Below are 15,997 nucleotides of genomic sequence, written 5' to 3' on the forward strand. Positions count from 1 at the left end.
GTCTAAGAATCTCTCACATACTTCCTTTGGATCACTCAGCAATTTTTCATTGCCTCTTATTATGTTATTGCACACTGCATTGTCACTCCCCCTGCTTTCCTTATTTACTTAATTCCATGCTGTTTTGCTAACATTATTGGATTGCCTCATCCATTCTGTATACATCTGTGCTATTAATGTTTTAACTGCTTCCTTGTAGTGTTTTCTACAAGCTTTGTGTTTAGAATAGAAGTACTGCAGTTTGGTGTCTCTAAAAGAAATATACAAATTGTTCATACTTTCCTTTAATTTTATCACATTAGGGGGAAGTTTAAGATTCTTAGAACTGTTCTAACAGTGATTTATACATAAAAGACATGGAAAAACTTGACTCTATGTGTGCTATAACCGGCAATTGATCACAAAATATGACATCTGATCAGTATCACAGATATCTTACAAGCACTTTTGTGATGGTCTGTATTGCTTTATCATGAGTGTTGGTACAACACTGCTGTTTCATACAGTTCATTGTCATATGTAATGTGTTGACCAGTAAGTATGTATTGCTTTCTTCAGACTGCCTCAGAGAAAACACCATCTGAATTAATAGTGTCCATTATGGATCTGAGGTAACAGTATGTTATGTTTTTACAGTAATAATTGGTAGCATTCAGTTACAATATTTATCCTATGCACAACTCTACAACACATTTCTAGTGACAATGCTCTCATCATCAGGTTGTTAAACCTAGCTCATTATGCTTAACTAGCTCATTATGCTTAACTAGTATACACACCATCACCTATAATGGGCTCCTTCATGCAGACAGTGGCGAGCAGTGTACAGCAAATAATCTTTTCCAATAAGTGCCCCTTATTATGACCTTCAATAAAGCTCAGTTGTGCATTAGATTCTTTGGAAGTGAATTGCATCTCCCAGGGTACTGTATTTGGCAGTGTTCCAAATGTGTTCCCAGTATGTTACCATATCCTGGGGACTCTGTTACTCCAAATTACAGATACTCTAAGTACCAACCATTATATCTGTGAAGTTTTGATTACAAGCTATCAAGAAGACCATTCTATATGATCTCACAATATGTCGCGGCTCCTATCAAAGTATGACAGCTTCACTATCAGCTTATTTAGGGAATAATTGAGTTACTTTATTGTTCTCAACAGTATATGTTTTATGTCATTGTATATCATATTTATATCATTTCTAATTTAATTTTGATGAGTTGTTTCCAGTGCTCCAATTTTAACTAACAACTGTATGTAAAACTATAGCAGCATATAAGACCTATGTCAGAATTATATTAGTATTACTTATATATCTTATTCTTAATTTTGTCTTTTTTTCCTGTGTTGTAGATTCTGTTTATTTCATTCTCTCTGTCATATCATTTAGTTCTTTTCCTGAACCACAAAATGGGTCAAATACTCAATACTTGTTTGCTGTTCCGCTGTTCTTTCAAACAAAAACCATTACCATCTTTTAATTGAGTTTTGTGTGTCACAGGTAAATGAGCTGGAACAGAAGGTTAATGAAGAGCATGCTTTGAGGTTTTCCCTTGAAGTTCAAGTTAACAAAATGAGATATGAATTACAGGTAATTTCTGCTTTGTGATGCTGACCATGTTACTGGCTCATTTAGCATCTAGATTATTGATAAAAATGCTGTTGCCCATGTGTGATTTGTTACATTTAGTTTACTTCATAATGAACCAAATAAATAATTGCCCCTTTTCATAGCTTTATGTAAATTTAAATTTGTTAACAGTGAACAGTTAATGGATGCAGATACTCTTTTTACAGCTACACAGTTTTTTTGTTGAGACATATTTAAATCATAGATCAACAGCAGTAAAAGAAGTTTACAAACACATCCTTTGGGGTCAATGATAAACTGTAAGTTCACTTTGCCTGGTTGGATACCAGGTGTGGATTTGTGACACACGAGTTGCAGTAGTGGCATTCAATTGAAAGACTTGCACTTGGTCATTGAGCCACATCAAAATAATTAATCTAATAAAGTTATTACCCAGAGCAGTGTAAAACATCCCACCTAAAACCTGATAAACCACCCTCACATCCTTCCAGCCTGTCAGCCCCATATCAGTCTTTAACAGGATCATTGAAAGTGTCCTTACCTACCAAATCCATGAGCACCTTGCAACATACCTATCTGTTCTCAGTATCCAGTGTGGCTTTCATCCCAACTATTCCATTAATGACTATTTTTTTATCTTACTTACCTTGTCACCCATCAACTAAATAAACATAAAGCTGCCATATTTATCTCCCTTGATATCCAAAAAGCTTTTGTCTGAGTGTGGCATTCAGGACTGTTTTTAATATAAACATATGCACTCTCAGTTAATTATGTCTGACTTACAGCATGCTTCCTTCATTACTGTCACAATCAGTCACACCTGCTTCTGCATCTTTCACCCTACTGCTAGTAGAGTGAAAGATGCAGAAGCAGGTATTCCATCCTACCTCTTTCCCTCCGTGCCCCCTATTTTTACATCTTGTGCACTGCATACATTCCCAGTGCTCAAACTCTCTCCCCCAACTTACTTCCTGCAACATACCTATGATACAGCCTACCTAGCTACCTGCCAAACCCTCCAATTTTCCCATGCCTCCCTCCAGCATCACTTGAATCTCCTGCTTGAGTAATGCAATACATGGAAACATCAAATAAATCCTCAGAAAAGCCAATCCTTTATCTTTGGCCGCAACACTATGTGTTTCCATCGTCCATCCACAATCACCTTATTTCTCTCACCAGCACAGTGAAGTATTTAGGACTAACCCTTGTGTGAAAACTAACATGAGATGCACAGCTCCTTACCAGCCAACACATTCTTCTCTTCTTGAAGCATATTTGGACCCAATACATTATTCAGAAAATTCAGTTCAGGCACCCAACGTTCTACCCAGTAATCATGAATCCAAGTACTACATGCATATCCTCACCTTATCCATCCTCTCCTGCCAGATTGTAAACCAGCTCCCATTACCCATTGATGAAATCCATCCAAGGATACATGCTTCCATCCAGCCCTAGTCAACAACATCCACCTCATCACACCTCTCCATTTTCTCCCTCCTTGGTCCTCCCCGTCAATAACTGGTAGTTGCTTCTTGTGATTTCACAGGGCCCCATTACAGTGCTCCTCATTGCACCTCTATCAGTAACATTTTCAGACACGACCAGCATCATTATTATACCATAGAAGCATCAACATAATATCTGATCACATTTTAACTTTGATGGAAATTCATTAAAATTTTTTAAAACTATAAATTTTTTCACTTAAATATGTGTCTTTAAAATCAGAATTTATTTCACAAGTTTTATGCATTTAAAAAATTTAAGTATGTAAAACCTTTTACTGAAAAACATTTTTGTCTTCTGCCACCACTCCTCCTCATGGGAAATCAAAACATAAAAGAAAAGGGAAAAAAGAGAAAAAAGAACATACATTTTAAAGGCTGCTGTTGAAAAGGGTCTTTGAAAGTTCTCACTAACTTATTAGACAGAAACTGTGTGAAGTGAAGATCTTTCACAGATATACACTCCTGAAAATGGAAAAAAGAACACATTGACACCGGTGTGTCAGACCCACCATACTTGCTCCGGACACTGCGAGAGGGCTGTACAAGCAATGATCACACGCACGGCACAGCGGACACACCAGGAACCGCGGTGTTGGCCGTCGAATGGCGCTAGCTGCGCAGCATTTGTGCACCGCCGCTGTCAGTGTCAGCCAGTTTGCCGTGGCATACGGAGCTCCATCGCAGTCTTTAACACTGGTAGCATGCCGCGACAGCGTGGACGTGAACTGTATGTGCAGTTGACGGACTTTGAGCGAGGGCGTATAGTGGGCATGCGGGAGGCCGGGTGGACGTACCGCCGAATTGCTCAACACATGGGGCGTGAGGTCTCCACAGTACATCGATGTTATCGCCAGTGGTCGGCGGAAGGTGCACGTGCCCGTCGACCTGGGACCGGACCGCAGCGACGCACGGATGCACGCCAAGACCGTAGGATCCTACGCAGTGCCGTAGGGGACCGCACCGCCACTTCCCAGCAAATTAGGGACACTGTTGCTCCTGGGGTATCGGCGAGGACCATTCGCAACCGTCTCCATGAAGCTGGGCTACGGTCCCGCACACCTTTAGGCCGTCTTCCGCTCACGCCCCAACATCGTGCAGCCCGCCTCCAGTGGTGTCGCGACAGGCGTGAATGGAGGGACGAATGGAGACGTGTCGTCTTCAGCGATGAGAGTCGCTTCTGCCTTGGTGCCAATGATGGTCGTATGTGTGTTTGGCGCCGTGCAGGTGAGCGCCACAATCAGGACTACATACGACCGAGGCACACAGGGCCAACACCCGGCATCAAGGTGTGGGGAGCGATCTCCTACACTGGCCGTACACCACTGGTGATCGTCGAGGGGACACTGAATAGTGCACGGTACATCCAAACTGTCATCGAACCCATCGTTCTACCATTCCTAGACCGGCAAGGGAACTTGCTGTTCCAACAGGACAATGCACGTCCGCATGTATCCCGTGCCACCCAACGTGCTCTAGAAGGTGTAAGTCAACTACCCTGGCCAGCAAGATCTCCGGATCTGTCCCCCATTGAGCATGTTTGGGACTGGATGAAGCGTCGTCTCACGCGGTCTGCATGTCCAGCACGAACGCTGGTCCAACTGAGGCGCCAGGTGGAAATGGCATGGCAAGCCGTTCCACAGGACTACATCCAGCATCTCTACGATCGTCTCCATGGGAGAATAGCAGCCTGCATTGCTGCGAAAGGTGGATATACACTGTACTAGTGCCGACATTGTGCATGCTCTGTTGCCTGTGTCTATGTGCCTGTGGTTCTGTCAGTGTGATCATGTGATGTATCTGACCCCAGGAATGTGTCAATAAAGTTTCCCCTTCCTGGGACAATGAATTCACGGTGTTCTTATTTCAATTTCCAGGAGTGTATTACAAGTTTCCTTGTCATATTTGTGCCCAATTGGCATATGAAAGATGGAATTTTTGTTCCCAGTGTTGCAGTGTTGATTATTAAACAAATAAACCACACACAGTCCACAAGAAGGTATCACCTTCCATTATGTCATAATTTGGCTTTTCAAAGTGTTTACATTTTGTATGTGGATAAAAATGTGTATCAAATTGCTGATTCTCCATGTCAGTTCTCTATAATGCATTGTACCATGCTATTTCAGCATTACAGCTCAATTTCAGATTGCTGTATTTATTTTTAACTGAAGGGTTGCAGAGAAGCATCTTATTATACATCCATGTTGATTAGACAGATACTTACCTTTGTCTTTTCCTGTTTTGTTTGATAGTTTTATAGTTAATAAGCACAGTTCCAGTAGTGCCACAGTCTGTCATCTCTTAATTCAGTGAATATTTGCTCAAACTGATTGAGGCCTTCCTTACAGGACACTTATTGTCAGTATTTATCCTTCAAAAGTTGTGGCCTTCTCTTCCCCAATATTAGACATTTGATCATGTGTAAGCTACAACCCATTGCCTACATTCCCTAATAATTGCAGCAATCATATACTGACAAACCAACCTGACGCTTTTGAAACTTTTCTGTCATCTCGAACCCTACAATATGCTACTATTAAGATGTGTCTGGTGAGAATGATGATGTCAGAAGATATTCTTTTTCTGACTGCCTTCCTCCTAGCTGCCTGTTTTCACCTTCTCTTGCCGCATTCACTACTCATACCTACAGGTCCTATGTGATTTTTTCCCTCAGTCCTTACAGGTCATGAACATTGTATAGAGAGACTCTTGCTTTTCCTACTATTTGTTCAGTACTGCTTCCCCCCCTCCCCCCTTTCTTTTCAAACAAGTACTTACCACATAGTTAGTAATTACATTGAAAGTGATTTAATTATATCCCACTCACTAGGCCTAATATAGCTGGAAATTTTCTGTTGAGGTTTTTCTCCTTGCCGTTTGATAGTCCCCTACTGCTTAATAAAATGCAACTGTGATTGAATTATGAAAAAAGAAATGAAGTTTGTTATATCTATGCTGAGGCAAACTAAAAAGGATAAGATAAGGGATGAGAGGAACAGTATGGATGCTGGTGTAAATCTAAGTGTATTGGAAAAAATCCAGTAAACTAGACTAAGATGGTATGGTTATGTAAAATGGATGGAAGAAACCAGGATAGCCGGGTAATACCTTGAAATGAACATAAATAGTAAAAGATATGTTGGGTTATGGTTACCAAGAATGTTGCTAAAAGTGGTCTTGTTAATGATAGGATCCATGAAGAAGAGCTGTACAAAGAAAGAAAAAGTTGGAGAGGCTCATCACCAGCATCCGGGCAGCAGAAGCTGCAATTTGACTGTGGTGACTTATCACACAATTCACAATATATACTTTTGGCTAATTGACACATTTTCATATGATGTTGATTATAGGGCACTACTGTCAGTATTTGGATCTTTTCAAATAAGGGTTTGCATGAGTTTTTGGTACTGTATGTTTTTGCTGGCCCTATTTTTTTAACTGTAAAATGAGTTTTATTGCCTGGTGAACAAAGTAGTATCTACAGATGCATTACAATAAATAAAGTACGCAGTAATAAAATGGCAGTAACTGAGCACCAGAGTTTACACACACACCTGGACAGAAACAGTGGGAAAACAGTGCAGGCCAAGTCCTGTAACAAGACAGTTCTTCAAAACAAATAACAGAACAGTCCTAATTGGCAAGCAAAACCTTCCCAGAGCATGAATGATGCAAGAGAGAGTGAGCCACGCTTCTGGTGTGCAGCCAGTCCCCTAGGGCTGGTGTGGCACTGACTGTAAGTGAAGCAGGCACTCTCATTCTGGACTCTTCACAGCAGTGCCAAATATGAACTCTGCAGTTGTGATAGTGCCAGCATAAGTGGACACACTGCTACAACACTCCCTTCCCTTCAGGAAGCTAGTGCCATGGTTATCAGTGGAAAAAGGTGGAATGCCAAGCTGGCGAGAGGACTGCTGCCAGAGATGGACTGGTGCGACTGAAGAGGGCACGAGGTCAACCCAGGTGGCTCTGCAGCAGTAATGGTGACATGACTGCAGCTGCATGTTAACAAAATTTTCTTCCATTAGCACTGTATGAGGCATCACTTTTGCAGTGCTGCACAGTCAGCTGTCTCCAGCCAGAAGTTACCTGTATGATGGCAAACCAGGCATGGTAGTGACACTGCACATGCTGGTGGTGTGGAAACAGCTGCATCAGCAGTGAGGGATGGGTGCAGCAACAAGAGAGGCTGATAGTCACATCTCAGTGTTATCAGCACCCAACAGTTCCTTGGGTGAAGACACACCAATGGCATCTGGCCCCTGGAGAGGGGTGTCACATGAAGGCAAGCTCCCGGAGAGTGTATGCTTTTGTATGCATCATTATGGTCCTGTAGGTGCTGAGACACTAAGATAATACAGAGTTTGCTAATGAGTCCACCAAGCACTATTTTTATCTCCTGAAAGGTGTGCACCATACCCTCTGTCTCCCCATTTGATTGTGAGTGTAATGCTATAGTCATGTGGTGGGCAATACTGTTGCAAACACAGAAATCTTGAAAAAATGCTGATGTGAACTGCGTGCCATTATTGGGCGTGATCATCCAGGACAACCCTTCACTCACAAAGACATGGGTGAGAGCCTGAATCATAGCGTCTGTGATGGTGGAGCACATGTGCAGGACATATGGGTAATTGGACAGTGTATTGACCACCACAAAACACATATAATGACAGAAGGGGCTATGAAGTCAGTGTGAATGTTGACCCATGGGCCACGGTGTGAAAATTCTTGGCAGTACAGCCTGCTGTTCAGTGCTCAGTTTGCACTCATAGATGATCCTCTCAATCACTGAGTTGATGCTAGGCCAGTAGACTGAACACTGCACAAGCACCTTCATGCAGATCATACCCCAGTGACCACAATGTAAGGGAGCAAGGAAACAAGCTTGCAGCACCAGAGGTATGATGATCAAGGGGTTGGTGGTAAGGGGGAGAGTGCTATTGACTACTGCTAGCCAATGATGAAGAAGGTGCTCAGGCCAACCATTGCATGCAAAACTGACCACCTGTCAGGGAACAGAATCTTGCCAGTGCTATGTGATGAACCATTACCAGAAGCCAATCCACTTCATGCCGCAAGTGAGTATGGATCTGGAAATGGATAACTTTGGCTTTGTTGAAGATCATGTCAGGTACCATGGGCAGGTACAATAATGCATCCACATTAGCATACTGTGCCATGGATCTGTTTGAATCTCATAGTGATACACATTCAGAAATGAATATTGTTGCATGGTCCTGTCAGGAAGTCGCAAATGGGGGCCAAACAACTGAGGCGCAATGATGTCTTTAGCAACAACTTTATGTAGGAAAATTCTCTATTGCAGTCTGCTGACCAAATGAAAGGAACACCTTTCTTTGTGACACATTCAATGGATGAGTTATATCCACTGCATTGGTGAGAAATTGTGAATAATAACAGACTTTGCCCAGAAACGATTGGAGTTCCTTCAGGTTCTGTGGTTTAGGGAGGTTATCAATCACTGGTACATGATGCTTCATAAGTTTGACACTGTGGTTTGAAAGAAGGTGGCCCAAATGTTCAATTTCTATCTGAAAAATCTTTGGGAAAGGCCATTGGTTAACGGTGATGTGGGCCTCATATTCTTCATAGCACCCAGTTACAGTAAAACCATTGGTTTGAACTCATGGCAAAGGTTGTCTAATGCCTGGAACAAAATGGAGTCATTAACAAGATGCACATCATTCTTAATTTGAAAACCAAACTCTGTGAATTCATTGAGACCAAAAATGATTTCAGACATTGCTCTTTCAATGGCTAGAAATGGCCATGTGCATAACATGCTAGTTCTCAACATTGATCATAAAATGCCCTTGAACAGCAATCAGGTGATCACCATAACTGACCAGATAACATTTGTAGGAGGAAAGAGTGGGGTGAAAATAGTAATAATGCATTTCAAGATCCATGAGCAACACAGCAGCCCCAGTATCATACTGGAAATCGAATGCTCATTATCCAATTTGTAGCGCAATATAAATCATGCAAGAAACAATAATATGACACTATGAACCTCCAGAAGCTCTCCATTCAGGTCCAAGGTCTGGTCACATGGTCAGCCTCAACAGACTACTGCCACACGGCCTTGTTTATGGCAATTCACACACTAGGCATGGCAATGCATGCAGCGACTGCGGACATGTCCTCAGAAACAACAGGACATGTGGGGAGACTGCATAGGGCAGAGCTGCAGTCTGGTGGAACGAAAAGAAGAAAACAATTAGAATGTCAGTGAATGATACTGTGGTACTGAATAACTAGCTGTTACTTCCAATACATCTGCAAAATCTTCAGTTGCAGCTGGTGACACTTTGAATGCCTGAGCAATAGCCAGGACTTCCTTGACTGTGGGATCTTTTAAATGCAACACCTCCCAGTCACTTTTCTGTCCAGAGCAGAATAGAAAATAGCAGTGCATATCAGAGAATCAACATAGGACTGTTGATAATGAGCACAACTAAATCCGCATTAAACCCCAGAGGTCAGCCATCCATGCCTGATATGACTGGTCCAGTTTCTGTTGTCACTGTGAAATTCCAAATTAGGAAGCAATGTGATGAAATATGTCAATGTAATGAACACATTTCAGCATGTAACTTCAAATCTCCACTTTGATATGTTGGTGGCATAACTCAGATTGATGGTTCAAATTGCTCTGAGCACTATGGGACTTAACATCTGAGGTCATCAGTCCACTAGAACTTAGAACTACTTAAACCTAACTAACCTAAGGACATCACACACATCCATGCCTGAGGCAGGATTCAAACCTGTGACCATAGCAGTTGCGCAGTTCCGAACTGAAGTGCATAGAACTGCTTCAGAACTGTGTAACTACTGATCGATCATGTAATGTTCAAAGTGATCTACATTTGCACACATACTCTGACTCTCAGTCATGCCATGTGCAATGCCGCCATTTGTGCAAGACGCACACGCTATCAATCGCTATCAAACTATTCTGGTTTTGCCTCACTCACAGACTAACAATGGAAATTTTCATGCACCAAATTCCCCTTGCTCACCCACCATACCTGTTGCTCAGTTTTTCGACCATGTGAGCTCGTGTACATCTTACGGCGCTTCACCTTCCAGGAATATTTTACTGCAACAATGTGATCTTCAGCAAGTTTCACCAGTAATTTATAGTCCGACAACATGGGGTGTGTTCCTGATGTGCACAGAAAACTCACATTGTTGTCACACAAAGTAGCAAACCCTCCCCCCCCCCCCCACACACACACATGCACGGGGGGCCCTGATTCCAACTGTTCAGCCACTCGCCACTCCTACAATTACGTCTGTGTCTGCCGCGCCAGCCTTCTGTGTCATTTCCAAGGTGGACAATTTCAGATCTGTACCTCTAACCTCTGGTCCAGTTTACTGGACTGCCACACATGTTGCCAACTGCTCGTTCCCATGGTACCAACCGTGCCAGCCACGTTCTGTTTTCGCAACACGTCAAGGACAATGCAACCTGCTGTTGCTTCAGACATGCTTGCCAATAACACACCTACGCCTATGGTGCCAGGCTGCAGTACAGCCCCTCCTACTGTGGATCAGCACGCCTTCATCCTGCCCCCCCCCCCTCCCCCCCTCCCCCCCCCCCCTCCCGGCAGTCTGCTAAAGCTGCCCCATTTATATGAGAGGACAATCCCGTATCATGGTTTGTGCTTGTGGAACATCTGTTCGAGTTACACCATGTGTCCGATGAGAACTCTAAATTCTTATGTCTTGTCATGCACCTCCATGATCACTCAGACTTAATTTGTGATCTACTCTTCTTGCCACTGCCTCCACCAAAGTACAAGTTCACAAAGAAAACAATATTGGACCAACTCACCTGTTCACCATAAGAATTAATCATCAAGATCTTGTACGAGGAGCACCTGGGGGACCGAACTCCATCACAACACTGGTGCCACCTTCAATTACTTGTGAGTGAACATATGATGCCGGATGTTACTCTGTGGGCGCTATGGTCCACCAAGTTGCCTACTGGCCTACAGATTCACCTGCTACCGCACTCCTGGGAGTCAATCGGCTCTCAGCTTTGCATCGCAGACCAGCTGTATGCACTGCTATGACAACACCAACCAGCACACCACTCACCACTGGTTGGCACAACTGTTCCTGTTTACCGGCCGTCTGCATGCAGAGGCAGAGCTCGCTCCATCTCCGCACCGTCTACGCCACGTGGCAGCATCCGCTCCCTCTCTCCTCTGTCCAAGCACTCAAGAATCACCCATGCACCATACGTGCCAATATACATCCCGGAACAAATCAATGAGGACAAGCCTCCTCCGCTGCCGCAGTCACCGCCACCACCATATCCGGCTCATCTCTATTGTTGATACCACAAGATTTTCGGCGATGATGCCAAGAAGTGTTGATTACCTTGCCAGCACCCAAATGCCAATTGCAGTATCTAGAAGACACTGAGTCCTGTGGGGAAACTCACAGTTGTCCTCACAAATTGCACTCTGTCCACTCATCCACCCGGCCGAGCGGTCGTTTATACGTGGCCGACATTTTGTCACGGCTCGTCTTCCTAGTTGACACAGGTGCTGACGTGTCTTATCATACCCACATCATTGGCCCCTCCCACCTTTTCACCGACGAGATCACTTCTACAAGCTGTCAACTCATCGTTACAAACCTAAGGCTGTGTCAAAGTTATGGTGCACCTATCTCCTTCTCTGTGTTTTCTGTGGACTTTCTACATTGCCAACATCAATGAACCAATTCTCGGTATGGATTTTTTGTCACATTACAAACTGTCTCCGATCGTGGTTCAGGGCTCAGTGCTACATCATCCCACTAACACTCAGATACTGTGCTCCCGCACTTATGTTCCACATTCTGTTTCTCTCACGACACGTGAGTTAGTACGTGAGTGCTCCACCCTCGTGGGCAACGCTGTGGCCTGCGTCACTAACCTACTGTCAGAATACGACTCGGTGGCACAACTCCACCAGGAAAATGATGAGCTGAAACAATGAATAGCACACACTTACAACGAGCTCATCACGGCTCGTACCTCACTGCTCAAACTGCAGTCCACAGTGCCACCACCTAATCGTATTTCTCCATCAGACACCAGCTCGGACACACAGCAGGTTAGTCCAAAAACATTAATTGCATATGACAATTCGCGTCCGGTAGATACCCCACCCCTGACACACTCGCCACGTTCAGTGCCATGTGTTTCAAACAGTGCTTTTAATGACAGTAGCGCACGCGATACAACCACACCCACCATTCAGGCAGCTGCCTCACGTGTTGATAAACATTCCCTCCCTCTCTCGCACACCAGCCACGTGACTCGGCAGCCATTGCTGCTCCCCACACGACGCAAACGCCTCTCTTGCCCGCACCGGTTACCCAAGGCAAGGCTGACAACAGACAGTCGCTGCGCATCCCAACCTGCTCCACGCTGTGTGCACAGCCGACCTCTTCAAACAAGCGCACGCTGCACTCACGTAATAGGCATGTGACTTTCATGCTGTCTTTTCCCACTCATGCTAACGGTTATGCCTCGTTGTGCCCCTCTTGTCCAAAAACGTCACGTCAGGACATTACTCAGTCTCGTGCGCAGTTCTCAGTTTCTTCCATCACTGATAGAGTGCCACACAAGATAGTTACCACTGCCGGCCCTCCTATTAGGCATAAGGTGAGACGCCTCAAACCCATTAAGTTGCGCGCGGCCCAGCAGTAAATCAATGAACTTTTGGATGCAGGTATCCTGCAACTGTCGGACAGCAACTGGTCTTCACTGATTCACCTCGTCACCAAACATGATGGTTGTTTCGAAATGTGCTGCAACTACAGATGCTTAAACGCTCATACCGTCATGGACAATTACCCAGTGGCGAACATAAACGATTTCACTCATATGTTATCAGGCGCCACAATCTTCAGTGTTATTGACTGTAAACATGTCTATCACCAGATTCCCATAGCACCGGAAGACATTTCAAAGACAGCTATTATCATGCTGCTCAGTTTGTTCCAATACAACTTCATGCTGTTCGGCCTGAAAAATGTGGCGCAAACGTGGCAACATTTCATTGACTCAATCTTACGACAGTTCGAGTTTTGCTTTACATATCTAGATCACATACTCATTTTCAGCAACTTGGCTGAGGAACACGAAAATCATTTTTCCAAAGTCCTCCAGACCTTGAACTCCAACAGCGTTGAGATCAACAAGGACAAATTCCAATTGCGCCAGTCTTCTGTCATATTTTTGTGTTACACTGTCTCCACAGACAGAACATAACCTCCCATATCCCACGCGCAGGCCATCACATCCCTGCCACCTCTGGCTACTTACAAAGAACTCCAACATTTCTTGGGTACAATAAATTACTACTGTCGGCATCTGCCTTCTGCCGCCGCCGTGCAGGCCCCACTGGCAGACTAGTTGTCGGGCAAACAGACTTCAGGCCTTAAACCAGTTTGCTGGACTGAACCTATGTTGGAGGCCTTCAAGGCCAAAACCAATTTTCATATGTCATCAACCATGCGTCTACAACATGCACTATTGCATCCATTATGTATATTCCCATACAGGGGAGACACTTTAATTGGAAGTCACTCACCCAGTGTTGGCGAATATATACGATATTGCAGTGCCTGTGTTGTTCAGAGGTATGAAGCAGGCACTGCTGTATCAGGATTCAAACACAGATTTCTCACTTATTGCACCCGGTCTTCTTACATTTCATGTATTTCATAGTGGCTGTAGTCACCACAGTGCCTGTCCTTGACATGCATGCGTGTCTGAAGGAGCACTGCATCATACCTCTAATCAACACAGGCACTACAATATCACAAAGATAATTATTTGTGATATATAAATACAAGATGGGAAGTCATAAATATACAGGGTGATTCAGCTGCCCTACCAATGTCATTTTATACAACCCACAATGTTATGTCTTGTCTCCAAAAACAACACGCAAGATTTTCATATTCTGTCACTCACTATACACAAACTACTACCGGTAGTCCTACAGAAACACAAACAGGACCTTTTTTCAGGAAATTTCATGTAGTTAAATTTTGTACTGGGATATATTTTCACTGGAGGCAGGGATTTTCGAGTTATTCAAGAAAAACATACAAAAGTTACCTACAAATGCACCTTCAGCCACACACTCATCCCTCACCAACCAGGATTGCTTGTATGTTGTTCATGGCACTTCCTTCTACCACTGTACAAAGCTTTCTGACCTCACAAACTATTCCTAATATTTGACCTCTCGTGGTCTCTGTTGATTGGGTTATTATGTCACTAGCATAGTCAGCTATTTTGTTAACATTATTAATGTAAATGTGCCTGTGAGGGTACTGAAAGATTTTTGTAAATGTTTTGCCAAACTTAATTACCATGCATTGACAATTTAAACCAAACTTAACCCTTACAAGCACTGTAGTTTCACAGTCAGAAGACCTGATGAATACACTGCTGTAATTGTTTATTTTACGAAGTTAAAATTCACAAATTTTTTAGATCAACTTTACAACTTGTAAGTGCTTGGCTAAGACAGTGGCATAATAAGGTCAGTCCATGAAGCCCAAAGAAAGTCAAATGTGGGAAATAACATGTGCAGTCACAAATTTTTGGACAGCAGGGGGTTGTGTGGTTGGAGTGTGTGTGTTTGAAGGTCACAACTGTATATTTTTCTTGAGTATTTCAAAAACTATTGCCTGTAACTAAAAAATATCCCAATACAAAATTAAACTACATTAAATTTTCTACAAAAGGTCCTGTTCATTTTTTCTGTGGGACTTAAAGTTTGCAAGTAGTGAGCAAAAGAATATGAAAATCTCACATGTGGTTTTTGAAGGCCAGGCATAACATAGCAGGTTGCATAAAACAACATCAGTAGGGGCAGCTGAATCATCCTGTATAACGAGAATAGTCAAGACACAGTTAATTGAAGTCACTTGACAATTTTCCCAGGTATCAGAAGGTGACTGCTATATTTTATCTCAGAGATTGATAGCTTCATTTGATTTTGAGCTAACTATCTAGTAACCCACAAACCATAGTGAGTGATAACCTGCCATTCCTGTAAAGGTATATATCCCAATCAAAGGCCTCCACTTAAATTATTTACAATTATTGATGCTAAGTGAAATTTGTATTTGGTTCAAGAAAAGACTAATTAAATGTTAACTTCTTCTTTATGTTGGCTCAGTCATTGTAGGTTAATGATTCCTTTCTGCTAAAACTGCAAAAAGGTGCCTGTGTTCTATTTACCCATATGTCAGATCAGTAATATCATGAATCAGGAATGTATGTTCTCTTCAAAATTATTTTATTCTATATTTTGCTGTTTTCACAGCTTAATACAGTTCATGATAAGAACTACTAGCTTCCAACTATCTCCAGCCAAAACGGAACACACTTCAAGTGAACAAAAAGTTTCAGTTCAAAGATATGTTCACATGATCAAGATAATCAGTACCCATGATCAGAGAGTTACAACTTATTAGTATTTCATAAAAGCAAAGTGAAATACAGTCCTCTATTGATTTTATCTTTTTGAACAACTATGGAGAAAAATAAGTATGATTATATAGTAAATCTAAATAGTCCCAACTTCACAAATGAACAAAACTGTGAAGTATATTTGTATTACAAAAATAGTTAATTTTATGTCAGGATTATGCTTTATCAATGTACATTCACTCAAAATTGCAGAAAATATTCAGTTTGTGATTTTGACCTCTTTGGATTATGTTCTAAATCATGGTGAATTAGATTCTCTGATTCTTGAGGAAAAAAGATATCTACTGAAGAGTTCCATTACACTATGTACAAAATAGATGTTTTACAGTGTGTCTCTGA

At 42.7% G+C, this 15,997-nt stretch overlaps 1 protein-coding gene across 1 annotated transcript in view; it reads left to right on the forward strand.

Moving 5' to 3' along the window:
- LOC126249481 (uncharacterized) overlaps nucleotides 1–15,997 on the forward strand; it is a 161,009-nt gene that overhangs the window by 112,332 nt on the left and 32,680 nt on the right. The window contains exon 7 of the mRNA XM_049951133.1: nucleotides 1,505–1,594. Coding sequence (XP_049807090.1) covers nucleotides 1,505–1,594 — 90 coding nt within the window. The remainder of the gene's footprint in view (nucleotides 1–1,504; nucleotides 1,595–15,997) is intronic.

Source organism: Schistocerca nitens, chromosome 3 (genome assembly GCF_023898315.1).
Source record: "Schistocerca nitens isolate TAMUIC-IGC-003100 chromosome 3, iqSchNite1.1, whole genome shotgun sequence".
Taxonomy (NCBI): Eukaryota; Metazoa; Arthropoda; class Insecta; order Orthoptera; family Acrididae; genus Schistocerca; species Schistocerca nitens.